The sequence below is a fragment of the Clarias gariepinus genome, chromosome 10 (genome assembly GCF_024256425.1).
Source record: "Clarias gariepinus isolate MV-2021 ecotype Netherlands chromosome 10, CGAR_prim_01v2, whole genome shotgun sequence".
NCBI classification, from domain to species: domain Eukaryota; kingdom Metazoa; phylum Chordata; class Actinopteri; order Siluriformes; family Clariidae; genus Clarias; species Clarias gariepinus.
Window position 1 is genome coordinate 25,300,884 of NC_071109.1, and position 26,752 is coordinate 25,327,635.

General features: G+C 38.2%; 1 protein-coding gene across 2 annotated transcripts in view; it reads left to right on the plus strand.

The window, feature by feature from the left end:
- Positions 1 to 26,752, plus strand: part of psd2 (pleckstrin and Sec7 domain containing 2) — a 46,309-nt gene that overhangs the window by 12,228 nt on the left and 7,329 nt on the right. Inside the window, exons 1-6 of one of the 2 annotated variants that reach the window (XM_053505826.1) lie at positions 10,447 to 10,807; positions 17,604 to 17,798; positions 17,911 to 17,991; positions 20,660 to 20,772; positions 22,959 to 23,019; positions 25,314 to 25,404. In XM_053505826.1, coding sequence (XP_053361801.1) covers positions 10,758 to 10,807; positions 17,604 to 17,798; positions 17,911 to 17,991; positions 20,660 to 20,772; positions 22,959 to 23,019; positions 25,314 to 25,404 — 591 coding nt within the window. In that variant the 5' untranslated portion in view covers positions 10,447 to 10,757. Of the gene's footprint in view, positions 1 to 10,446; positions 10,808 to 17,603; positions 17,799 to 17,910; positions 17,992 to 20,659; positions 20,773 to 22,958; positions 23,020 to 25,313; positions 25,405 to 26,752 lie in introns of those variants that run through there. The other variant, XM_053505825.1, reaches the window with a different exon arrangement.

Genomic DNA, 26,752 nt, shown 5'->3' on the forward strand with positions numbered 1-26,752 from the left:
TGCAATACTAATCGTATAGAAATACAAATGTCAGAAAAGACGATGAGCATGTACTGCGGACCTGCCTCGCCTTTTTCGGTCATGGAGATGATGGGCTCTTCCACTGTGAAGACAGTTGCTTCGTCTCATAATAATCCTCTACATGAAGGACGGGTCATCCATGCATGCTGACAGAGTTCTGGGCAGACTTCGACAGGATGTTCTTTCTGCTCCTGGGTCTGCAGCCTGGGGATGAACTTGGAAGCAACAAATCACAAGCGAGGATTGCCTGGACTGTTCTGTATGACACATCGTCAATGTTGTGGATTGTTCCCTGACAATCATCATGCATAGTTTTTTCGAGGGTTGAGCTGGTTGAAGGTCTTCCTGATCTCTCGTCATATCCAGCGATGTTCTTTTACTCTTGAAGCACGTACCTTGAACGACTCATTGCAGCATTGCCATAAACTTGCAGAATCACGTCAAACGTCTTTGTGGCAGATTTACTCAATTCCACGTTCGGTCTTTGTTCTTACATGCTGTCCATGATGAAGTAGCAGACATGGTAATGCACGTGGTGGGAATAGCTCCGGATGTACACAGGATGATGTCTTTTAGCACACTGACTCGTGAAGGTCGGTGCTCTCTGTGACTGTGCGTGCAGGCTTGTGCTGCCATCTGTTGGCGGGTTACAAAACCAGTCTTGAAACTTTTTGATAGCACCTCGCATATGCCGGGAAAACCAAACTGGTTTTCCATTAAAAGTGATTTATCATTTGTTTTTCTTAATATATTTTTTTCATTATTATAAATATATGTATATAATAACTTTACAGAAAGAAAGAACCCAAAGTGCTCTGTTGCTTATTCAGCGTTAGATCTAGTTGTAGGCCCAGCTTTAATTAGCTGCATAATTGGAAAGTAAGACCATTGTGTGTGTGTGTGTGTGTATGTTTGTGTGAGTGAGTGTTGATAAGAGTGACTTCTGATTAGGGACATCAGCCACAAAACCCGCCACAGCGCACCCCTCCTGTCATCTTGGGATTAATCAGTTGATTTGGAAAAGCTTGAAAAGCTCTCAGTGCACTTCATTACCCTTGAATTGAAATCGACCTCCGAGTTTATATTCAATTACTGTATACAGCTTACAGTGACTCAAACACTTGGGACGGCATTCGGAGCAGCAGGCCCTCAGCCAGTTCTCTGTGGCTTTGCCTGTATTATGTGACAGCTTTCCAAGCTTTTTTTTTTCTTCTATTCCTCCCCCTCCCCCTTTTCCATATAGTTTCCTTTCTATATTTTCCCCCTTGTCTTCTCGCGTCTTCTATCTCTTCTATGCTTGTGACAGCAACTGTCCATCTATGGTTCTTATTTTCTCATTTTCTCAGGTATTCTTTTGAGTCATGCATACACAATCTCTGTCTCACTCACACACACACAGATAGACACACAGACACACACACACATAGACACACACACACTTATTTTCTTTTCCTCTCTATTTTTAAACACACAGACAGAAAGACACATGATGGTTTCAGGTAAATCGCTACTGTAAGTCAGCTACAGTATTTGAACAACCTTGTTGAAATAGCATGCTTTTGTGATGCAAAATAATTAAACGTATATATCAGATCCTTTATAACCTTTAAAGTGATATACAGTAGCAAACAACAGATAAAATATATAGAAAAATCTAAAGCTTAAAAAAAAACTAGCTTGTATAAATGTACACACTTTAACTTCAACTTGATTTAAAAAATGTTTTTTAATGTTTTTTTATATGATTTTAATTTGACTCAGACCATTTCAAAACATTTCTCTTATTCTGAAACCACTCACTAGTTCACTGTTTTTTTTTTTCTTTCTTTTATTGTGCTTAGTGTTGTTGTACTGCTGGATGATGAAATTATTCAGAGCTTCGGGTTTTGTGCCACAATACGAAGGGTGTTCAAGTCAAACCGGGACTGGTGATGAAATGTCTCGTGAATGTTGCCGTAAAACCGAATGACATTTACATTTACCTTAAGCACAGCATGGTGAGGAGACTCTTGGCTGCAGAAAACCTTTTGAGTGGTGCACGCATTTTAAAGAAGGCCGTATGTCCGTGAATTAATATGAACATTCAGCGAATAGAACGCTCTCAGGAAGAAATTATCCAGATTTTTTTCACCAAAGGTGTTGTGTTTTTGCTGGACAATGCCCAACCTTATATTGCCCACCGCAACACTTGCACATTACAGCTAGAAGCTATCGCAACATTTTTTGTATGGTCATGTAAACCATTGTTACATGTTTGGGTCATCAAATGAGTTCCTGGGAGGCCAGCATTTCAGACGTGAGGCAGGCAATTTGATCATTGTTTTTGCGTACTGAGAAAACTTTCTACCTTGATGGTATCCAAGTGTTAATGAAACACCGGGATACATACATTAGTGTAGCAGGGGATTTTATATATATATGACCTACATGAAAACGTAGCTAAAGGCTTAGCTTTTAGGTTTATAAAAAAGCACATACTCGTGATGTTGAACAGAAAGGAGCTGTACAATCAAGATGCCTAGCAGCATTAGAACATTGTACAGTATTTAGGGCATATTTTTCTTTCTTTTTTTTTTTTGTTCTTTTTCAAATCAATGGAATCATGTGTTTAGACACCATTCTACCACCCAGCCTGTAGTTACTTTGCCCAAGTATTCAAGCCATTCAAGTCACATGGTTGGCAAAATGTAGATGGGGTTGGATGTCCTTTCTTTATGAGAAACATGTTCCATTTAGCCCTCCTAACACACAGCCGCAAACTGCAAAGAACTCAAGCCATTAGGGTCGCATGATAGGAGTCACCAGATATACAGTACCTACAGCTCCGTTAATGCTGCGGTACGGCTCTTGCTAGCCTCCTTGATGAGTTTGCATCTTATCTTTTCATCTGTTTTTATTAAACTCACTGTGATACCTAATTTTTGTATTCCACAGTAAAGCTGATATTTTTTTAATTCTTTGGTACCCCTCTCCTGATCAATAAACTTTCAACAGGGAGTTTCTGTACATGCTTATTAGGACGACAATAGTTAAATAAATAAAATACTAAATGACATTAAGAAAATCCTACAGAAACAACTGATCCTTATCCTTATTTAGGGTTAATCAGAATCCCTGCACTGATGACAGTTGTAAGTATAATTTAAGTTATCATATTAAAGGTGAAAACCTATCTGACTTATAATTAATATTGCTTTAATTTTTTTTTTACATCCCAAAGACCCTAAAGAAATAGGCACATGTAGATTAATTCATTCATTTACAGAGGCAAGAAAAAGTATGTGAACTTTTGGAATTTTATGAGTGCATTAATTTGTCATAAAATGTAATCTGATCTTTAGTCTTACTCACTCACTCATCATCTATACCACTTTATCCTGTATTCAGATTCACGGGTGGCCTGGAGCCTATCCCAGAAGGCTTAGGGCACAAGGCGGGGTACACCCTGAACAGGGTGCCCATACATCACAGGGCGATCTGATCTTCATTCAAGTCCAAAGTATTGACAAATATAATATGCCTTTTAAAAAATCGGATCTTTCATGTCTTTATAAAAAACAACCATAAAAACCTCAGAATCCTAGTGGAAAAAGGAGGTGAATCCTTAAGTTTATAACCTCGAAAAAGCTAATTAAAGTCAGGTAGCATACCTGGAGTCTAAAAAAACCCAACTCAAACTATTTGAGTTTGTCCTGAAAAAGGAAGAATACACCAATGTGAGCCATGTCTCGCCAACAAGGGGATCTACAATCAAGAATTGTTGATTTACATAAAGCTGGAAAGGAAGACACTTTTAGACTGTGACTTCTCTACCAAAAAAAGTGGCCGCCCAGTGAAAAGAAACCCGAAGAGCACAGCGAAGACTTGAGTCTCAAAAGTCTCAAGATCAATGAGGAAGAAACAACCGAAGAAACCCAAGTGAGAGATAACATCTCGGGCTAACATCTGTATTAATGAGCCTACAATACATAAAATATTGAACAAGTAGGGTGACCATGGCAGGACACCACCAAGGAAACCACTGCTTACTAAAAAAGAACATTGCTGCACGCCTGAAGTTTGCGAAAGAGCAAATCGACTCTCCACAGTGGTATTGGCAAAATGTTTTGAGCACTGATGAAACTAAGATTAAACTATTTGGAAAGAACACACAGCACTACATCTGACGTAAAAAAGGCACTGCCTAGCCTCATGAAAACATCATTCTAACCGCAAATTATGGTGGAGAAAACATCATGATTTGCTGCATCAGGGCCTGGCCAGCTTGCAGTCATGGAGGGGAAGATGAAATCCCAAGCACATCAACAAATTCTTCAGAGAAAATGTGAGAATGTCTGTATGTCAGCTGAAACTTTGTAGAAGTTGGGTGATGCAACAGGACAATGACCCAAAACACCAGAACAAGTTGACAACAGAAGAGCCCAGGCCTCAATTCAATAGAGATGCTGTGGAATGACTTGAAGAGTGACATCCAAACAGTATGACAGAAATAATATGAAGCATTTCTTCCAGGAAGAATGGGATAAACCTTCTCTTGAATGATGTGCAGGTCTTATCCAGAGCTAGAGGAAGCACCAGGTTGGGGTTATTGCTGCCAAGGTGGGTTATTAATTCCGAGGGTTCACTTACTTTTTTCACTACTATTTTAAATGTTAAATGAGTTTGTTCAATAAAGACATGAAAGATCAGATTTTTTGTGCTATTATTTTTGGCACATTTTGTTCATATCTTAGACTTTTATACCACATTTTATGACAAATTAATGCAGAAAACCATGAAATTCAAAAAGGTTTACATACTTTTTTTTTGCCATTGTATCTTCTATACCAATTATCCTGTGTACAGGGTCGCAGGGGGACTGGAGCCTGTCCCAGGATGCTTAGGGCATGGGGCGGGGTACACCCTGGATTCATTGCAGGGAACACATGCACACACTACACACTCACACACTAGGAGCAATTTGTGAACGCAAATCAGCCTAATATGCATGTCTTTGGAGTGTGGGGGAAACCGGAAAACCCAGAGGGAACCCATCAAGCATGGGGAGAACTCCATGTACACCACTCCATGACCAGAGGTGGGAATTGAACCTGGTCCTTGGAGGTGCGATACCTATACCCAGGGTTTGAAATTTCACCTTTTGTCTGAAATAATTGCTTGGTGAATTATCATACAGTAGCTAATACTTAAGAAGTGAGACAGTTTTTTTCTCCCTTAGAGGCTTGGCAGAATGCTGCCTAAAGGATTTCTGAACTCCATAAAAAATTAAGAGCTCTTTATAAAAATCACAGCAAGGTACTTAGTTTTACACTGTGATTTTACTAAAGACAGACTTCATATTTACCTAATAAAATACATAGTTATTAGCCACCCCCTATCTACAAAAGGCAAATTGCATCCAAGGGGGAAAGAAAAAACTAGACAATAATCTGTTACTAAAATAAAATAAGCATCTTTTAAATGAGACTTGCCAAGATTCTAATACTGGTCTTTTGTTTCGGTCAAGTAATAGCCAGCTAATTTATATTCCGCATCAGACCTGATTCCCAGTCTAGACCAAGTAAAAGGTGACTTTGTAAGGTCAGACACATAAGAAACCGGTCTCAAAGGGGGAGGATTGTAGCTTTTTGATTTGACTTTGTGATTCATTACTGTAGCAGTGCACTCTGCTCATTCAGACTCGAGTCAAAAATTGATAACTGTATTTAAAATACAAGATGTTCTGTATATTTTGAATAGAATTAAATACGCGTGCATGTTTTGTGTGTGAAAATGGATTGCTGTCACCGCCTTTTGTTCCCTGCTGTTAAATCTCCTCGGTTTTTCAGTACTTTGCAGCCTGTGTGCTGAGTTTTGGCTCAGGCTAATAATAGCTCCATTCCGTCTGTGTCAGACGCATCATTACAGCACTGCAGAGTGAAATAGCGCTCCAGACTCAGGCATCTCACACTGCATGTTTTATGTCGGTGGGTGATGAAAGCTACTGAAAACACTGGAACCATTACAGTACAGCTCATTTTTTAAATAATAAAGTCTGTGAATATGATAACTAATAAGATGATGATGATGATGATGATGATGATGATGATAATTATGATGGTCAGCATAGCTGGAAGAATATTGAACGTTTGATTTATTTCTCAGTCATTTGAAAGCAGGGATGTTATTGGAGGAAAAATGAGAAATCGGAATCTGTCTTCCCAGCTCTTTTTACAATATAGATTTTCTGAGAGCAGCTTCATAGTGGGAGAGAAAGAGAGAACGATCAGCTGGAAAAAGGACTCAGCAGGGGGAGCTCATCGTATTCTATCTGGCTCTGTGACTCATGAGCTGTTTTTTTTTATAGCAGAATCTAGACATTTTGGTTCATGAGGAATAAAAATTAATAGTAAGTGATAAGGAAATGTATACTGTATACTGTATAGTTATGACTGAAGATATATACAGTTATACAGTGTATACTTACTTTAACTGTTCCCAATGTATATAATTGTACATATGCCAATTAGTTTTTATTTAATTAATTTCAAGATAGAGAAAAAGGTGACTGGTGACGGATTGTTGCTAATTATGTAATCAACTTCGTTATTTTATAAATATTTCATAATGTAAGTATTAACACTTAAAAGCATGACATGTTGCTCAAATTAATAAAAACACATAAGGAGACTACAGTTCTGTAAGCCAGTATTTTTTGTCTTAGATTTTGTTTTGATGATGATGATGATGATGATGATGATGATGTGGAGATAGTGTGGGATAGTGATGTGGAGTGGCTGTCGTATCAGTCCTATCAAGTCAAAAATGGCTATAAAAAATTTATATTTATATATAATAACAATAATAATAATAATAATAATAATAATAATGAACAATAAACTAAATCCTATTAGAACAAAATCATAGAGATACAGTACTGTGCAAAAGTCTTTATTTCTTCATATTAAATTCAATTAAATGATGGAGATTAAATTAAAGAAATAGGGACAAATGTTTTTCTGTGACAATTTTAAAGAATTGGTTGTTTATGTAACAACTTCAGCATCAAACTAATTTCCCCTCTCATCTGTTTCAACCACTCAGTATTCAGCATCACCAGTATCACCGGGATTTTAATAGAAAACATCAGTTAATGGCAGCTATCAGGATAATGCATTTAAAGCAAAGGGAATCTAAACTGAATATTACCATAATGGTCTCCTGACTCATTAGCCTTTTTCTATGATGAAAAAAGTGATCTCTACCAGAATAACCCTGACTTTATCCACAGGGTACTGAATAGTTTGATGAAAAGAAAACGTTCATTGGCCTATGGAGGGTGTCCTGTGGATAGCGTCCTATGGGGATTGTGTTAGTTAGACAGCTCTCCACCATCACCATCATCATCATCATCATCATCATCATCAACAAAACAGAATCTAGAAAAAAGGAAGATCTTTTCATGAGGGGTTTTTCATTTCCAAGGACATTTATTTGTCATTTTTCCAAACTAGTTATGCTCCCATGACCTAACATTACCTTTAGGTTTGGCCATATTATTCCTGACATTATTTCTTTGCTGATTTTATAGAAGCTATAAAGTGAGTACTGGCACTCAGGATTGCTTTAGGTTGCTGCATCAGGGACTTAAGTTTTCACTAAAGTTAATCATACCATATCTTTTATTGATTTATTACAGCTCACTATGCCTTGGGACATTTTTGAGGATAGCGTAATTTGCTCTCTCTCTCTCTCTCTCTCTCTCTCTCTCTCTGTCTTTTTCTTTGTCTTTATAAGTTCAAGAAAGATAAAAAAAAGAGGCTAATGTATAACATAGATGACAGCAACTAATTAATTTTTGCTGATGTGCCAAAACAATAAATATAACTGTTTCATTTATTAATAAATGATCATTGAATGATCATAATGAATGATCATTACTTTTTTTTTTAAATCATATCACGTCATGGCACGGCTCATGCCGTACTGCTGCATTCCTTTTTTGTTTGTTTTTTATCATAAGAATAAGCCTTGTTGTGTTTTATTCCTTTAACAGTAAAGTAATCTCTGTCAGAACTGTAAATGTTATTATTTAACTTTAGAACACACTGCGTTTTTGTTTTTTATCTCCCCTGCCACACCCTATCAGTGTGTACATGTGATGATGCACACACCCAGGCATTTAAAAAGAATATCAAGAGAAAAGAACATGCTGTGATGTGCCACAGTTTGATAGACATCAGACTGATGTCTGATGTCAGTCACACCAGTGTGTGTCATACGCGTGTCTATGTGAGTCCATGCCTTAGAGCTTATTTAAAGTGTCTCCTCTTGCTGCATGATTCACTGCTGGATGGATTTTATTGTTTTTTTAATGGAAGAAACACAGCTAAAGGGAAACTCAGACATTAAGCACTAACGGACAGAACCTGTACTTTGGGCTTTGAGAAGTAATGGGCAGCGCCAGCAGCTTGGGCTGGGCATGTTACAGCTTCTCCGGGTGATTTCATTTTAAAAAACTGCTCCTCTCATGACTTTATAATCACTGCAGTCTTCATGCTGCTCCAGAAATGAAGACTGAGAGTCATTTTCTGTGCAGCATGCATATAGTAAAGTCTCTTTGTCCCAATTATAAAAGACACTACTGAAGTGACCTTGGTGCTCCCAGGCATGTAGCCAGATCTGCACTCAAACGGCGGAAATACGACAGAAGTGCTAACCCCTCCAGGTCATTCACTAAAAGCCTGCAAGCCATCTGAGCCCACACAACACCCCTTTCCTCCCTTTATTGTTGCCAGATTGAGTACATTTCACCTGTTTAGATTAGGTTTGAGTCAGACACGGAATATGTGGTTGGTTCATGAATTCACAAAAGCAAATGTGACAAATTTGAGCAAATAGTCATGTCATCCAGATGGTTTTGTTCAACATGTCGGTAAAATATTAAACCTTTCTTGGCCCCATCCAGCTTGGGGTCAGGGTAGCGTCCTTGGCTTTCAGCCTGAAGTCGCAAATGCAGGAATTAATTTCAGGCATGGGGTATGCCAGCCTTAGGGTATAAGGAATTATACAAAATAAAATCTCTGGATGATTTCTACAGTTAAATTAAAGAAGTATGATGTTCTTATGTATTTGGTGAAAGCCAGGTAGCAGTAAGTGCGGTGATGGCATGGATTGTGCTATTACATCATTTAAGGCATTATTACATCATCCAATCTAATGTTGCCATATGACACTGATGATAATTAAGATAACATGCTAATAGTAAGGGGAAAATAACATTTCATTCACCTCCCACAATTCAAAGAAATGCAGAGCAGATTAATTGGCGTTCCCAAAAATTGCCTGTAGTGTGTGAATGAACATGTGAATGTGTGTGTATATATGTTTAATGGATTGGCACTCCAACCAAGGTGGACCCCTTTTCGTGCCCTTAGTCTTCTGGAATAGGCTACAGGCCCCCTGCAAATTTATACCCAGGATAAACAGTATAGATGATGAGCAAGCAATAAATTCTCCCATAGTCCGTGAGCGAGTGTTCAAGTGTTTGCATGCTTGTGTGTCCTATGATGGAGTGATTCTCCATCCAGGGGGTATCATGCCCCAAGGTCAATGCGATAGGTAATTGAATAGTGAGTAAATGAATGATCTTACCAAACCATTGCAATGGTAAGATCTATATTGTAATTATCAACTATAGGCATGATTACTGTGCTCAGAAATTAGCTAGCTGTCTAGTGGACAGGGGAAAAAAGGAACAACTGCATAATTCCTATTGGTTTATCTGTTTCCTCACCATAGCACCTAGTAGCCAATAAAATATCCTGAAACAAATTAATGAACGCACTCGCTTGGTTAATTATGCAGTAATGAGCTATTGTTGTAGGTCTTTTGGCTGCTACTGTTGAGGGGTCACCACAGTGGACCATCTGATCCACACAACACCTTGGCACAGGTTTGACACCGGGTGCTCTCCCTGACACAACCCTTCAGTTTTATCCAGGCCTGGAACCAGCACTGCATGCAGTGGCTGGGGTTTGAGCATTGGTAGGGAATCGAACCTGGGCCTTCCGCATGGCAGACGAGAGACCTAACACTGAGTCACCAATTCCCACAAAGTATTAGCTATTAAGAGCATCAATATGATATAAGATGATGTTATTCAACATGTATATATTTAGCTGTGTCTTACTGTATGTGCGGGGGTAGCTCAGCGATGAGGTATTGGACTATGTTTCGGAAAGTCCCAGGTCCAAACCCTTAAACGAGGCCCCTAACCCTTAACCCCTCAGCTGCTCAGATGTATAATGATGTAAATGTATAAGCCTTCTGAATTAAGCCATACGTGTTCAAGCGGCTGTTTGTGACTTGCAACACACTGGAAAGTTTCTACCCAATCTGGCAACACACGTGCCTTTAGGTGACTGCGGAGAGCCCGGGTTTGTGTCGCTGTGCAGATCCGGATGAGCGCATCAATCCTGCGCTGCACATCGCGCTTAAAACTTTCTGTCCGCTGGATCTCTTCGTATAAAAGCCTCGGTCTACGCTGTACGTAGTATGTGAGTGAATGTTTTCGCGTCCGACTCGGACTCAACCCGACCAAGGGAACTATCAAGCTCTTTGCTCCGATTGATTTTCTTTCGTTTTTCAGTGGTTTGTTAGCGGAGATCGCGCGGCGCCGCGCCTGCGCGCAGTTTCATGCCGTTTTAAGTCGCTTTAACATGGCCGTGTTCGTGTGCGATCTGCGCTGAAACGCGATGTGGAAAGAGGAGTATGATGTTCATTTCCACTTTCTGCTCGAGCTCCTGTAAGTAACATAACTAACTTTACATCCTGTCTGATTTAGGTCGCCGTGTAGGAGCGGTAACACGGGCACAAATCCTAGTTCAAAGTTTTCAGTAGTATTTATTTATTTATTTATTTTTAACTTTTGGGGTTTATTGAAGCCACTTAGCTATTTTGGTTTCTAGTAAAAGAAGACACTGGGTTTCTGTATGAGGATTCAGTGTAATAGATTTGATTGACGTGATCTCTGTTTTATTGGTCTGATTATGTTGACATGTAGAGTACATTACTGCTGGAAGTGTAGATCATCAACCGGCTTCACCTCACACAGTTCCAGAGATCTTCTGCTTTAGACTGATGATGAAGCTGTCTATTTGTCCCTAATGTTCATTCATTTATCCAATCACTCATTCATTTATTCACTCATTCATTTATTCACTCATTCATGCATGCATTCATTCACTTTTCTTACTATTTATCCATGATGGATGGAGTTCAGGGAGTTTATGGGTGTCAAGCCATCACAGGGCACAGACACACTCTTACACACCCAGTTAGATAGATAGTTAGATAGATAGATAGATAGATAGATAGATAGATAGATATTTTATTGATCCGAAAGAAAATTTTAGAGTTGAATTATATACTTTAAAGTTATATACTTTTAAGGACTGTAGAGTTACAGTATATGTAGAGTTATATACTGTGTATATACAATTATATATATATATATATTGTATATATATACATATACAGTATATATATACATATACAGTATATACAGTATATATGTGTACAGTGTATACACTATTATGTACTGTAGATTTAAGTTATCTGCTGTAAAGTTATATACTGTTATGTACTATAGATATACTTATATATATATATATATATATATATATATATATAGTAGAGTTGAGTTAAATACTGATAAGTTATATTCTGTTATGTACTGTACTGTAGATATACCTTTTTCCATACAGGCAATATTTAAACCCCCAACTCTGAAGGTGTGATGCGTCAGTGCAAACTACAAAGCCACCAAACTCATATTAATCCCTAATATCGTCTTCAGAATACATTTATTAGATACACATATATTTTGTCTACCTTCATCAGCCTTTTTAATAAGTTATCCTAGCAAACATATTATTTGGTAGCTGTTCCTTGCTCATCGTTGATGCTGAACTGGTAATGTGTATGTCACTGGCACAAGGCTATTTAATTCAATTAAATTTTATTTTATTTTATTTAACAATTATCATTGTCGCAAAGCAGCTTTACACAATCAAAAGAATTTGAGGTTTGTGTGGAATGTGAGTGTGCATGAATCAGAATGGTCAGATAGTCCCTGGTGAGCAAGCCGAGGGTGACAGTGGCAAGAAAAACTCCCTGAGATGGTAATAGGAAGAAACCTTGAGATCTTGAGGGCTATCAGGTGGAGCATTGATGCTGGGATTTTTTTTAAAAACATTACATCATCATCGCCTCTCATAGTTTGAGAAGCACAGTCTGAAAAGCATAAGTTATAGAACAGCAGTCATGTGGTTTGAAACTGGCTAAAGGCAAAGGCAGAGGATGCACCCACTGTGCATGAAAATAACTATCTATACTATGTAATTATACAGCAACAGTCTGGTCCAGAAATTACAATTTAGTTTTTTTCCATATGTGCTGTACAGCACAGTAAATATTTTTTTAATTTAAAGTTAGGAAGTTGGGGTCAGAGAGCAGGGTCAGCCAGGATGCAGTGCCCCAGGAGCAGATAGGGTCGCAGTTCGGCAGTGTAAGGGTTTGAACCACCAACCTTCCTATAAGTAACCCAGAGGCTGTAGAGTTTAAACCAATACTGCACAGTAACAGTAACAGTTATTTAGTGTTACGCATATTTAGAATTTTCCATAATGTTCATAATTTTTTTTATTCATTTAGAATATAGGTTTTGGAGTAATAATTCATTGACCAGGATTCACATGGTGGACATTTCAAATATTCCTAGCCGTATAATTAATGGAATAAATAGGAAAAACCTCAAATTGTTGTTATGGTGGAGTTTTCGGTAAGAGATGTTTATTCAACATTTACAAAAGGAGTTTTGGTTGTCAGCTTATAAATGGCTGTATGTTTTCCACCACAGGAAAGTCTTCAGGACAAAGGTTTTTTTTAATCATTAAAGGATATTTTTATAGGCAGTCCAAAACTTTAAATTGATCCAATTGATTGTAATCATAGGCAAATTGCTGTGGTATAAGAGTAGTTTAACTTGTCAAGATGTGTTGTAATTGGAAAATTTGCACAAGTTCTAGGTGCTACTGGTAACGTCGCTTCATGTCACGCTGCATCACACCACCAAGTGAACCGCAATGTATTCAGTAATAAATCAGAATTACGGAAAAATTTACAATGGCATGTTTCAGGCAAATGCCTTTCACCGACTGTAGGATTTGCACGTTGCAGGAAATAAACGTAGTGTTAATTAAGTGTTAATAGCTGTGATGGCAGGTAAGGAAGGGAATGTAAATAGAACGAGCTCACCTTAAGATTTTAGAAGGTTTTCTGAAGGTCTGCCTTTTTCAATGTACGTATGCTGATATATGTCATGTGAAGGTAAAATAGCAGCCGTCTGCTTTAGAAACTGTAACAGACTAATGGTTTGGATGTTGGGTTCTTTGTCGCCCTTTTCTTCTCTCTGAACCTAAAATATTTTTTTTATGCAAATGTTTTTTTGTCCCTAAATGACGTTACAGATTACGTATTCCTCTGTGTGTTTATTAATAGGGAGGAACCGAAGCTGTTGAAATACAAGTCTGTGTTTTTAAGTTATACGGCATTCCTCCTGCCACATTTAAACAGTGATTTTATGTTTTTTTAATAGAAGAGGACATGCCAAGCTCCACACCTTCAACCTGACTCAGCCTTTGGGGGGGTTTAGCACGCACCATGCAAGCCAGTAGGGCAGTTCTGTCTTCTGAGTCATGGACAAGCAGACTCATGTTTTAATGTGCAACTCCAGGCAAATTTTGACATAAGTGTGATGTCTGAAAGATTCGAAAATCCTGTAATTGCCCGTGGCCTTAAAAACATTTCATTCTACCATTACTGTTACTGTTCAGTCATATTTCTTCTCAGATTTCTATTAATTTTTATTGAAAGTGTTTGGTTATGGACATTCTCTGGATTGTGTAATGTAGTGTAGAGTGTATGATCGGCTTCATTATCATGAAACTATATACAAATATTTGTAATATTTGAATGTATATTTATACGTTTATAATATAGTATAAATATATATATTAAGTCAGAATGATTGTAATTCATGATGAAACCGGTCCAGACAAAGTAATGTCCCAAACCATAACTATAACCATAACTATACACACATATAGATAAATAGATAGATAGATAGATAGATAGATAGATAGATAGATAGATAGATAGATTAAATAACATACATTACAAACCAACAACATCTAACTAGCTGTATACAAACCAACAAGCTAATAGTCATGAAAAGAAGTATTATCATATTTAAAGCTATTTAAATATTTAATTAATAACAGGTCTTTGTGAATGAAAGTAAATTTATGCTCATGTACACTTTTAATCGAATAACACAAACTACTAATTCGTTCATTTATATCAGACCTGTTAAGATAAGATTCAATTATTTGTCTCATGTACCTTACAGCACAGTCATTATTTTTTTCCGCATATTCCAGTTAGGAAGCTGGGGTCAGAGTGCAGGGTCAGCCAGGATACAGCACCCCTGGGGCAGATAGGGTTAAAGGCCTTGGTCAAGGGCTCAACAGTGGCAACTTGGTGGTGCTGGAACTGGAGCCCCCGACATTCTAATCAGTAATCCAGTAACCCACAGCTTTAGCCATTTTAGCAACCACTGTCCCATTTGAGCCACCACTGCTCCCATTGTTAGCTATGCTGGTAGCTGTCACATTTTCCCTTTACCTTCTGTAAGACAATGTTAAAACTGTGAATAAATCAAGGTTATACTTTGAATGAATGAATGAATTCATTCATTCTTTATCTTGGTCAAGGCCATGGTGGAAATTACAACACATGATCATCAGTCAACACCATGCTTTTGCCTCATGGATCGCATTTGTATTTATTATCATAATATTTTCTTTTGAGCATTAATTCTAGCACTATTGTGAATTGCCAATTAAAATTAATTTCTATGGCCTGTGTTGATCCAGTTAAATTTAAAAATTAAAAAAAAGTTAATAGTTGTAAAAGAAAAAAGAAAAAAAAAAAGAAATAGTTGTAAAACATGTGCCCATATTGTTTTGTACTGTACACTAGAGTTATTATAGTGGCAATTAAATCAGCTGTTTTAATAACATAAGCTGTTTTTATACCATATGGAACTGTGTCTTATACCTTTATTTGTTTTACAACACTTTGGCCCCCGAGCTAAGTTTTTCCTTAATGACCTTTGGAGTGATTCAGTTTTCCGGCGCTTTACGTCGCAGGAAGAGGATATGATCAACCAAACATGAATTCTGTTACACTGTCCTTCAGGAATACTGGAACAAAACAAGCACGTTATCTACCTAAGATATCTGATTTATACCACGTTACATTGCACACTACTTGGCTATTTATTCGGTAGGTATCTATTGGCATTAAGTAGCAAATAAGCCACCTAGAGTTTACACACAACAAACATATGTTAGTGTTTCTGAGCTTAACCTCTTAAGACCTGAGACTGATCATGTGAAGACATGACTCTTCTCCCAACTACATTGTCTATACGTATATCCTTGTACTGTACAATCTTCATATGAGGACTGTTTGCCAAGCTAAATTCTGTATAAAGGTATTGATTGATTAAGGTAATAATTATCAGGTGCTAATAAAGACACCTAAGAAAGAGTAAGGAGAAATTATAATGTACTCAATTGAACAATATGCAAATTAATAATGAGAATAGATTATGGACATGCAATGTTATAATTTAATATTTAAGCTTAAAAGGTTTATGAGCTTTGTGTAACAAAAGACACTTTAAATGTTATTACAAAAATTATAAGTGTTGTAATCCAGAAACTACAATGCCGTTTTATGTAAAATCGTTACATAGGTAAGACAAATACATTATTATAATAGAAAAAAAAGGTTATAACAGTATAATATATGCAATATATAACAATTATATAAAATATATATATAGCAATATAAAAACCGAATTATATTCAATATATATTTAACAATTAATTTAATTTAACAATTAAAATCCTTGATGCCTTATGAATACATTATAGTAATAATATGAGTACTTATACTAAAACATTATATAATAAATCTTGTCCTTGGTAATCGCACACATGCTTCAGATGATAGAGATAAAGCGAGGCTGGAAAAGGAAATCTTGTGGCGTTTGAAATATTCATCATAGGTACAGTGAGACTTTCATCTTACTCAGAGGACTTCCGTCTTCCTCTTGTGCAAACTGCTGAGCCCAGGCTGTTCTTGGCTGACATGGAATGTTGTCAGATGTTCAGTAATGTATTTAACAGGTCCCTGTGCTGCAATGCTAGAGAGATAATGTTATGGAAATGTTTAACATTTTGATAACTGCATGGGTAAATCAATATTGTAGGAACATTTGCAAATGTTAAATATTATCAGAACTGTGATGGATTAAATGTTCAGATAATCAGAAGCTCAAAGAAAAGCAACATTCAGATTGTTCAAGTGTTGGCTAGGAAGTGCCTACGTTTGGTTTAAGTCATATCTCTGATCTCTGATGCTTGGCACAATGCAAGATTGTGTAACATAGTTTTTGTAACATTGGACTCAGTGCAGTTAAGCTTAACTAAGTTATTTTCATTGGCGCTAAATCAAATTAAGTCCGTTTTTATACACCTCAGCTTAATTCCAGTGGAGCGTTTAATATTTCAGTGGAGTTTTGGTAGAGGATTGTGGGTAAATTTGCAGCAGAGGGCATTTGCTTAAGAGAAACATATTCTCTCTCTTTCTCTCTCTTTCTCTCTCTCTCTCTCTCTCACACACACAGACACACAGAACATCCGCTGGCACCATGGCCACCAACAGATTACTCTGTCTTCTTATTAGGTTTGGTTCTAATGTGATTGCGGCAATTGTATTATGCAAAAAATAAATAAAAAATCTCAACCTCACATAATACCGACTGTAATTTATGCAGAAAAGCACAAACACAATAAAGGTGACAACGCTGACCATTAAGCATGTGGTGTATGAGTGTGCACTTAGGTCCTCTGCATAGAAGAATGGCATAGTCGTTATAGAGTGCGCGGTCTGTTGCATTTTTTAATAAAATCCCTTTTTTTTCTTTTTTTCCACATTGGCATGATAAAAGTGCGCTATGCAGCAAGTTTATGCATCAGTTGACTAATTTGTAAATTGTTGCACGCACAGCTAAAACTCTTTTTTCAATCTATATTGTATTACCTTGATAAGAAATTGTATTCATTATTAAAAGCTGTCTGTCACCACATGGGAGTCATGGTAGCTTCAGAGTACCACTCCACTGGACTGAAAGTCATCATTTTAGATTAAGAACAGAGCACTGTACATGTAGTGGCAGTCATCCAGAGCTTCATTATTTCGGTTTGATCTCTAGTACCATCTCCCTAATGAGTGAAAGAAACAGACTAGATGAGTCTGGATGTAGATTTCCCTGGCTCTGTATCACTTCTAAATGATGGTTATGGCCTGAAATGTCTATTAACCTTCTCTTTCGTTGGTAATTGTATTAACCCGGCTGTGATGTATACACGGGGAGAAGTCTAATGTGACCATTTTTGTTGCTGTAGTGATGCCAATCTCACAGATGGCCTATGCGACTCAGACTCTGAACTGGGCAGCCTGGAGACCTTGGAGAGGGGCAGCACAGATACCCTTGCCAACGGTTGCAGTGCCGACGCAGAGGCGGCCAAGCGACTGGCTAAGCGGCTGTTCTACCTGGAGGGCTTCAAACGCTGTGATGTGGCACGACACCTGGGAAAAAAGTGAGTGTGTGTGTGTGTGTGTGTGTGTGTGTGTGAATGCGAGAGTGGCTGACTACTCACTGCTTGACTTAAATGCGGACAACGTTGAAAATGATCTCACTTTCTTTTGCAGCAATGACTTCAGCCAGATGGTGGCGTCAGAGTATCTGAGCTTCTTCGACTTTACAGGGTTGTCCTTAGACAGGGCGCTAAGGTAAGGTTCTGGTTTCATGGAGCTGTGCTGGTGGTTTGAACAGTGCAAACTTGTCTATAGAAACAACTAACCGCTAAATGTTGAGCGATCGCGGGGCAGCATGCTCCCTGCCCCAATTAGGACTGTTAGTGCACCTGTTGGTCATAATGGGAACTACAACAAATGTTAATGAAGGTCTATTCAGGCAATATTTGCAATTCCCCATGCTGAAGGCAGGAAGACTAGACAAAGAGTTAATGACAGGGTTGCCAGATTGGGCTAGTTTAAAATAACTAAAATCGAAAGATTCTTTTATAGCAGATAATCTTAATTAAATCTAATCTATTCCTGCATAAAGCCTAAGTGCAGACGGTGTGTCTACAGAACTGTTCCTATTGTAATATAGATTGCAAAGTCTGGAGGAAGAAAAGAGGATAATGCTGTGGATAATGTTCGTATATCAAAAATGTGTGGGCAATGCTTGTTCCCAGACACAGACTGAGTAAAAGAAAAACTATACACTCTAAACTATGAACATTGGAAGGCAGCACAGTTTTTTTTTTTTTAGGAGCAAATTATTTGCTAATTTTGTTTAGAATTGTAGCGAAAAAAGTAGAATCAGGACATAAAACCATGCTACGTAAGGCATGTACACATTAGGGTCCTGGGATCGTTGTTTTTTTTGCTAGTGTGATCTGTATTATACACTAGATGACTGTATGTTGTTGATGCTCAATTGCCTTTAACTGTGTTTTTTAAAATATCATTAAAGAGTAGACTATATTGTGCATCAAGTGTGACAGCCTCTTTTATTTTGTTGGAGGCTATGTCGTTGTCAATGTCATTCAGCCACACAAAAATCTGCAGCTGTGCTTTAGAAAGAATCTCCGTGATCTTAGACATTTTTCAATTTTACAGATTAAACAAAAGATCTAGACATTTGACGGTGATAACTTCTCAGTTGCTGAAATCTTTAGTTAGATGAAAGGCCTCTCTGCTTCTTCTTTTTTAATTTAAGGCATAGTTGTGGGGGAACTTGGCCCTGGTGTCACATGCCTGTCTGACACTGGTGTCTTAGTCATGGTACAAACAGGCTTCCCAAATGGAATATTTGAGCTCAGCATTCTCTTAAGCCCACAGCTATCCTGGCTCTCCGACTATGAAAACGATAGAATTTCTGCTGCTAGCTCGTATTAGCTCATATTAGCTCACGATAGCTCATGTTAGGAGTAGTTTGGTGGTTAAGGTGTTAGACTACTGAGTAAAAGTTTCAAACCCCAGCACCACCAAGTTTCCACGGGTGGGCCCTTGAGCGAGGCCCCTTAACCCTCAACTGCTCAGATGTATAATGAGATAAAAAAAAATGTAATGGATAAGGATGCTATAAATGTAAATATTTCATATAATTGCTTCTTGCATGGACATATTCCTACATATCTTCACTATATATTCTTGTATCAGAGTGTGTGATATCTGTGATCCCAGTAATCTGGACCAGCTTTGCCTCCTGAAATGAAAAAGTACGAACAGCTGGCGGCGATCCCTTTTTATGGAGCGCTAATGGTATTAAATAACCTACCTGTCCATGTGAGGGATAGTCTTCATTTTTTTAAATCCAATTATAAAACTCATTTGGTTTAGGTGACCACACCTTACACTGTGCTGTAGTGCTTTTACCCTTTCTATTTTTAGGCTTTTTGTCTTTTTCTATTTCGCTTTCGTTGATTTTATTGCCTTTAGATTATATAGCCCTCGTATATAGTACACTGTACAGTATGGGCAGGATGATAAGATTATTTCATTTTCACCATGTCTATATATAAAGTACTGCGCAAAAGTCTCATTTCCTCATATTTAGCTTCCAATGAACCAGACCTTACTCTATTTTTTATTATTATAATGTAGTTTTAAAGAATAGTTCTCCAGGCTTCCTGAATGACTTTTTGGTCTTGCATTTTTATCAGGTTTTTGGCCCTCATTTTCAGTCCAGTGCTTGTACCTGAGCAGTTTTAGAGGAATGCTTTTTGTTTGTTAAGCCACACGGTGATCAATCAAACATCATAAAATGCCATCTTACTTAAGGCATGAACCAGTGAGAAACCGGTGCAGTGTACTGGTGATGCTGAATGCTGAGTGATTGGAACAGACGAGAGGTGAAATGAGGTCGCTGCTGAGGTTGTTACATGAACAACCCATTTTTAAATTGTATCTTTAGGCACTTTGCAGCCTGTCGCAGTAAAACATACATCTTTTTATTTAAGTTTCTGGGCATTGGTGCCTAAGTGGTAGGTTTCCTGCCTGCCATGCAGAAAGCCTGGGTTCAATTTCCAGTCACTTCCCACTAAATGTAGTGCCAGTCAGAAGCCCGAATAAAATGGGAGGTTTGAGTCAGGAAGACCATCCGGCGTAAAACCCGTGCCAAGTTGTGTGTGGATTGGATGGTCTGCCGTTGTGATTCCTTGACGGGAACAAGCAGCCCGAAAAGAAAAACAGCAACAGTGTAATTTAATCTGATATAAAGAAATGATGGGTGGCAAAAGACTTTGCACAGTACTGTATAATGGGTGTGTATGTATATTCACAAATTGGGAAATACCAAGACCATACCGCTAGACTTTTGACTCTTTATGCTGAAACCCCCTTATTCATAACCTCTAACTCTCTCTTGCTGTTTCTCCTCACGGTACAGGAACTTCCTGAAGGCATTTCCTCTAATGGGAGAGACGCAGGAGCGAGAACGAGTCCTAGTGCACTTTTCCAAACGCTTCTGTCACTGTAACCCAGAAGCCCTCACCTCTGAAGGCACGTATCGCTACATACATTGATCATGGCTATTGACTATCATTTATATTTATATGCATGTTTTGTTTACCTTTTGTTTGATCTTACTCTCACTCTTATTGATCTTAATGGCTGCAGTTCTTGTCTAACACTATGTAGGTAAACTTCTGTCATGCCAAGGTGGGATGTGATGATGTTTGGCGTATGTGAGCTGGCATATGCATGCACATTTCTTTTAAATTCTGACATAATCCCACACCCTTGACACAATGCTGACTGTGAAGTAAAATAACAGAATATATTCCCAGCAGCCAATGGTGCAATGGTTAGCATTATCACCTTGCACCTCCAGAGTCAAGGGTTTGATTCCCGCCTCGGGTCTGTGTGAATGGAGTTTGCATGTTCACCCTGTACTCGGTGGGTTTTCTCTGGGTACTCCGGTTTTCTCCCACAGTCCAAAGACATGTAGATTAGGCTAACTGGAGTTCCCAAATTGCCCTTGTCCAGGGTGTACCTCACCTTGTGCCCTTAGTCTCCTGGGATAGGCTCAAGGCCCCCATGACCCTGTATACAGGATAAATTGGTATAGACGATGAGTGAGTAAGTTTTTTTGTCATCATTTTCAATTACTAAAATAACATTGTTTTTATTTGTTTCTGTCCTGGTCTTCAGTTTCAACCCTTGAAATTGTGCTTGTGCAAAAAGTGTGCAAAAGAACCAATTCTCTTGGCATACTTAACATGAAAAGATCAATATGAGGCAGTATATCAGGTTTTCAGCTTTCATTTCCTAATGTTTACATCAGGATAAGTTAAACCTGTGGTTTCCAGCCTTGGTCCTGGACGACCCCCTGCCATGCACTGCTTAGTGTTTTCCCTGCTCTACCGCACTCAACTTCAATTCAGTAAAGGCTGATAATTAGCTAATTAGTTAAATCAGGTCTACAGGGAAAAGAAAACACTAAAACGCAGAGCAGGAGCCCATGGGTAGAAACTACTGAGAAACAACTTGAAACTTGATACCTTCAGTGGCAGACCACCCAATCATCAGGTAAGTACAGTGTTGGAATAGATATGTATAACGTAGATTATTCCTTGCTTGTTATAACTGCATCAATGTAGTGACCCCTTGGGTGTTTGGTGGTGATTGGTGATCACACTCTTCACCTGATAAAGTCCTTGTCTGTGTTTGGATCATTGTCTTGCTACATGATGAAGTGTACTTAGATTGGTTGCATTTCTCTGTAAATTGGCAGATGGAAAGTTTCTGCAGCCTTCTGAATTCGTTCTGCTGCTCCCACTATGAGTTACATCGTCAGTACAGATTGGTGAGATTGTACTAGGAGCCGCCATGCAAGACCAAATCATCACTTGACTGACAAGCTTGTATGTTTTTTGGATCATGAGCAGATCCTTTCCTTGTTCACACTTTGGCTTTTTCATTACTTTGGCAGGGTTATCTTGGTTCCAGACCTTTTGTGGCTCATTCCAGAGTTCCAATCTGGCCTTCAGATTCCTCCTGCTGATGAGTGGTTTACAGTTTGTGGTGTAGCTTTGATATTTCTGCTCTCTCAGGTTTCTTTGAATGGTTGATTATGGTACCTTCACTGCTGCCATGTGGAGGTTGTTGCTGTCACTGACTGTTTTTTTTTTTTTCCTTCACAGAACTCACAATGTTTCTTTCATCAACTGCTAAGTTTCCTTGGCCGGTTTGTTGCATGTCTGGTTGTCAGTACCCCAGTGGTTTCTTTCTTTTTCCAGAGAGACTTTCCAGGTTGTTCCATTGGCTTTGCTCAATTTTTGTGCAGTGTCACTGATCGATTACCCGTGACTTCAAAATGGTTTGATTTTCTCCCATAGACAGCTCTCTGGTCTTCATTAGGGTTTGTCTATTGTAGCAGCTCAAAAAAGCATTAGACGTTAGACATTCAGAGCTGTTAATCATTTAAATAAATAATCTCAGGACACGTGGGCAACAAGAACACCTGCCAGGCGCATGTTCCAATATTTTTGATCACTAGAATGGATGGGTTGAAACAAAAGGTATAAGCTTATAAGTTGATTAACATGTCTGGATGAAATGAAAGCTGAAATAAAAAGCTTTTAATTTGATCTCCATCCAAAATGTCTGTAGTGTATATCAAAAACATATTTAAATATAAAAATATATTTTCATGTGATCTTTTTTTTTTTTTTTTTTTTTTGCAGATGGAGCCCATACACTGACATGTGCTCTTATGCTTCTGAATACTGATCTGCATGGCCATGTATGTATACACACACACCAGACAGAAACTAAACCAATAGTGACTGATATACAGTGCAGTGAAAAAGTATTTACCCTCTTCCTGTTTTTTTTTTTTTTGGTATATATGTCGCACTTAAATGATTGAGATCATCAAACAAGTTTTAATATAATGCAGTTTTTATACCCATTTGATAAGGGAGCAAAGCTGTTCAAACCTGCCTTGCCCTATGTGAAAAGTAATTGCCCCCTCATGTTAAATGATGAATGAACTGTAATATGTGGAAAGCTGAGTTAAATTTCACTTGCCACACCCAGGCCTGATTACTGCCAGACCTGTTGAATCAAGAAATCGCTTAAGTAGAACCTGTCTGACAAAGTCAAGCACGCTAGAAGATCTAATAAAAAATAATACAAAAAAAAACGCAAGACGATCTAAAGAAATTCAAGAACAGATGAGAAACAAAGTAATTGACATGTATAAGTCTGTATAGGGTTACCGAGCCATTGCTAAGGCTTTGGGCCTTCAGCGATTGGAGAAAACTTGGAACAGCAATGGTGGTGGTAGTGTGATAGTCTGGGGTTGCTATGCAGTTGTTGCAAAGGTGGCACAAGCAATTATTAATCATTTAAATATGACAAATATGCAAAAAAAAAAAAAAAATCAGCAAGGGGGCAAATACTTTTACTTGTTACTGTAACAAAAAAGAATCACGACACCTTAAAATTATATTCATAAAATGACCTATACAGTACACTTTGTCAGTCATCAACATTTTAAAAAGAAGAAAAGACAGATAAATGAACTAACCAGCATAAAATACATTTTAAATTGACTGCAATTAGCAGACATAGCACAGACTCCATTTCTGTTTGTGCTAATGAGTTTATTACACAGGACATTTCCTCATTTAGTCTCTGAGATGCATCACTTTGTAATAATTGCATATGTAACATATGGAAATGCAGCCGAACCATTTGGTTTAGTTCCATGTACTGCATAATTCTTGTCTTTGAATGAAGGGCAGAAACACAAAGCAGTAACTGTTTTTTCTAATGATCTTCTATAATTTATCAAAGAGTGTATATGATTGATGTGAGAAACAGTATGTTTTTAACAAGCCTTAGCCATTTTCTGTTTATTTCTAGTCCTTTTAAATATATAAGATAATCATGTGGCAGCACGGTGGCTTTGTGGTTATCACCGTCGCCTTGCACTCCAGGCTCCGGGTTCGAGTCCTGCCTTGGGGTCTGTGTTGATGGAGTTTGCTTGTTCTCCCTTGTGCTTGGTGGGTTTTCTCCCACTGTCCAAAAACATGCTGAGTAATCTGATTGACGTTCTCAAATTGTGTGTGTGTACGTGTGTGTGCCCTGCAATGGATTGGCACCCCGTCCAGGGTGCACCCCGCCTCATGCCCTAAGTCTCCTGGGATAGGCTCCCGTGACACTGTACACAGGATAAACCGATGTTTATTGGTTCTTCTTTGTATTAGACATATTTCCTGAATAGTATTATTAAAAACATTTGTTAATAAATCAGTATTATATAATAATTGTTGGACATGCTGGAGTGAGCTATGACAGAGCGGTTAAGGAAAGTTCACAGCTGGGTCATTTGAATGCCAGAAGACAATTTACCAAACAACTTCAAGTTAATCTTAATCCCGGGATTCCCGGGAAATAAGTCACAGGCATTTTTTTTGCTACAATCTGCTGTCGCTCTAACACACTCCTGTCTCCCTGTTTCTGACTTATATTCCCTAATACGCTTTCTCCTCATTCCGTGGCTGCTGTGACGATCAGGTGGTAAGTGCAACTACTTCCTCTGCTGTCTCTGTGTTTATCGTCTCTTCCTTTTCCCACCTAATACCTGTTCTCTTCATTTACCATTTGTGTTTAACCACTGAGTTACACGTGAGGCAAAATCCAGTCACTTCCTGTCAAGACTGGCATCGCATTTAGAGTTCGCACCGCATCTGTTAGACTGCATTGTGTTGCTGTGTAAGATGGTTTAATGATGATTGGAGTCTTTTTTTTGCATGATGTGGCTAAACAGATCCTGCTCTTGAATGCACAGCAAAAACAAAATGGTGCAGTTCGAGAAAGCTTGGGTGGTGTGTGCAGTGTGCAGTGTGTGTATTTGCTTGGCAGCAGCACAATACTGCCCTCTGGTGGTGATGAGTGTGAATAGTGACTTCTCAGTTTTCTTCCATCTTATACTGCACATCTTCATTACTCACAATTACTGTTTCATCAGTAATACAGTATACTTCCCCGAAAGAAAAAATGTAGAAATGACTTTCTTTGTGGTTGTTTTAGAACATCGGGAAGAAGATGTCCTGCCAGCAGTTCATTAGCAATCTGGATGGTCTGAATGACGGAAAGGATTTCCCCAAAGATTTACTAAAGGTATTGAGCTTGTGATTAAAGCATCGCGATTGTGTTTTGTGTTTAAATGAATGTTGTCATCATCGCACACTTAAAGAAAAATCTACCCTGGATGTCTTGCGTAATAGTGTTTATGAGTACCATGTGATCAGTCATTTTGCATTGAGATGTCTTGACATGTTTATGTTTAAGCTTGTCTTATATGTGTTGGATTTTTTTTTAGCTAAATCATGACAGGTTGTGTTGACGCTGTATTGAATGTTGATGGCACACTTTAACTTGAACTTTTAACACTGGTGCTGCTGCTATGGCCTGAATCTGAATCACCTTCACCCTCTAAAGCCTAATCTAAGTTAGAATCACCTAATACTTAATCTAATGGTACAGCCCCGGGGGAGACGTTTAGTTTTAAATGACACTTTTCGACATACAACACTTTCAATGAATACGCATCATACGCGACTGAAAACTGAGCTGTCCACTAGACAGAAACTTATGATGCCCCTTTCTACCTAAAATATCCTCTGCTAAGGGGTTCCATTGTACCCCAAAAGAATCTTGAATATCCACCTGACATCAGTTATTACCATAAGACAGCCAATCAGTAACCTGTAAACTGTGTAAGCAGAGGAACGTCTTTGAGCGTCAGCAGCGTATGGATTTCCAGTATAGGGTGGACCCTATATATCCCAATAGCAGCATCAGGACATCAGGACAGAAGGCAATCTGCAAAAAGGAATTATAAAAAATATGTCCCTGATCACCAATCATAAATATTTCAATTCAAATGTATTAAGTGTTTCAGGGTGGACTTTGCTTTAAAGACATGCTCTGCATTTACCTTATAGATTATATGCTATTGGTTTATAGAGTTAGTACCCGACTTATGAACGAGTTCTGCACCAGGATAACGTTCGTAAGTCTGATTTGTTCTTAAGTCTGACAACATGTTTTTAGAAACACCTTAAACTCTAAAATACAATGTAAAGCATACCAATCCTAAATCTAAGCGATGCATCTGTCCTCTTTTCCCACACTCACATCATGTGGGCAAAAACTGCAACTGTATGTAGGCCTTTTTAAAACATGTTAAATGTAACAGTGTTGTCTTTTGGTTCCTCATTACACGAGACTGCGCCTTTAAATCGTGAGGGGAATCCCGGCCTTTTTGTTGAGTAATTGAGCTGAGTCTCGTTGAGGCTCATTTTCCTAAATTAGGATTATTTACCAGCAGGACAGCTTTACAAAACAGACATTTTCTATCATTGTGCTCGCGGACTGATTCATTAGAACTGCAGACTCATTACTTCCGCACACGCACACATACAATATACTGGATTTTGGAAATTTATACATTCACTGAAAATAT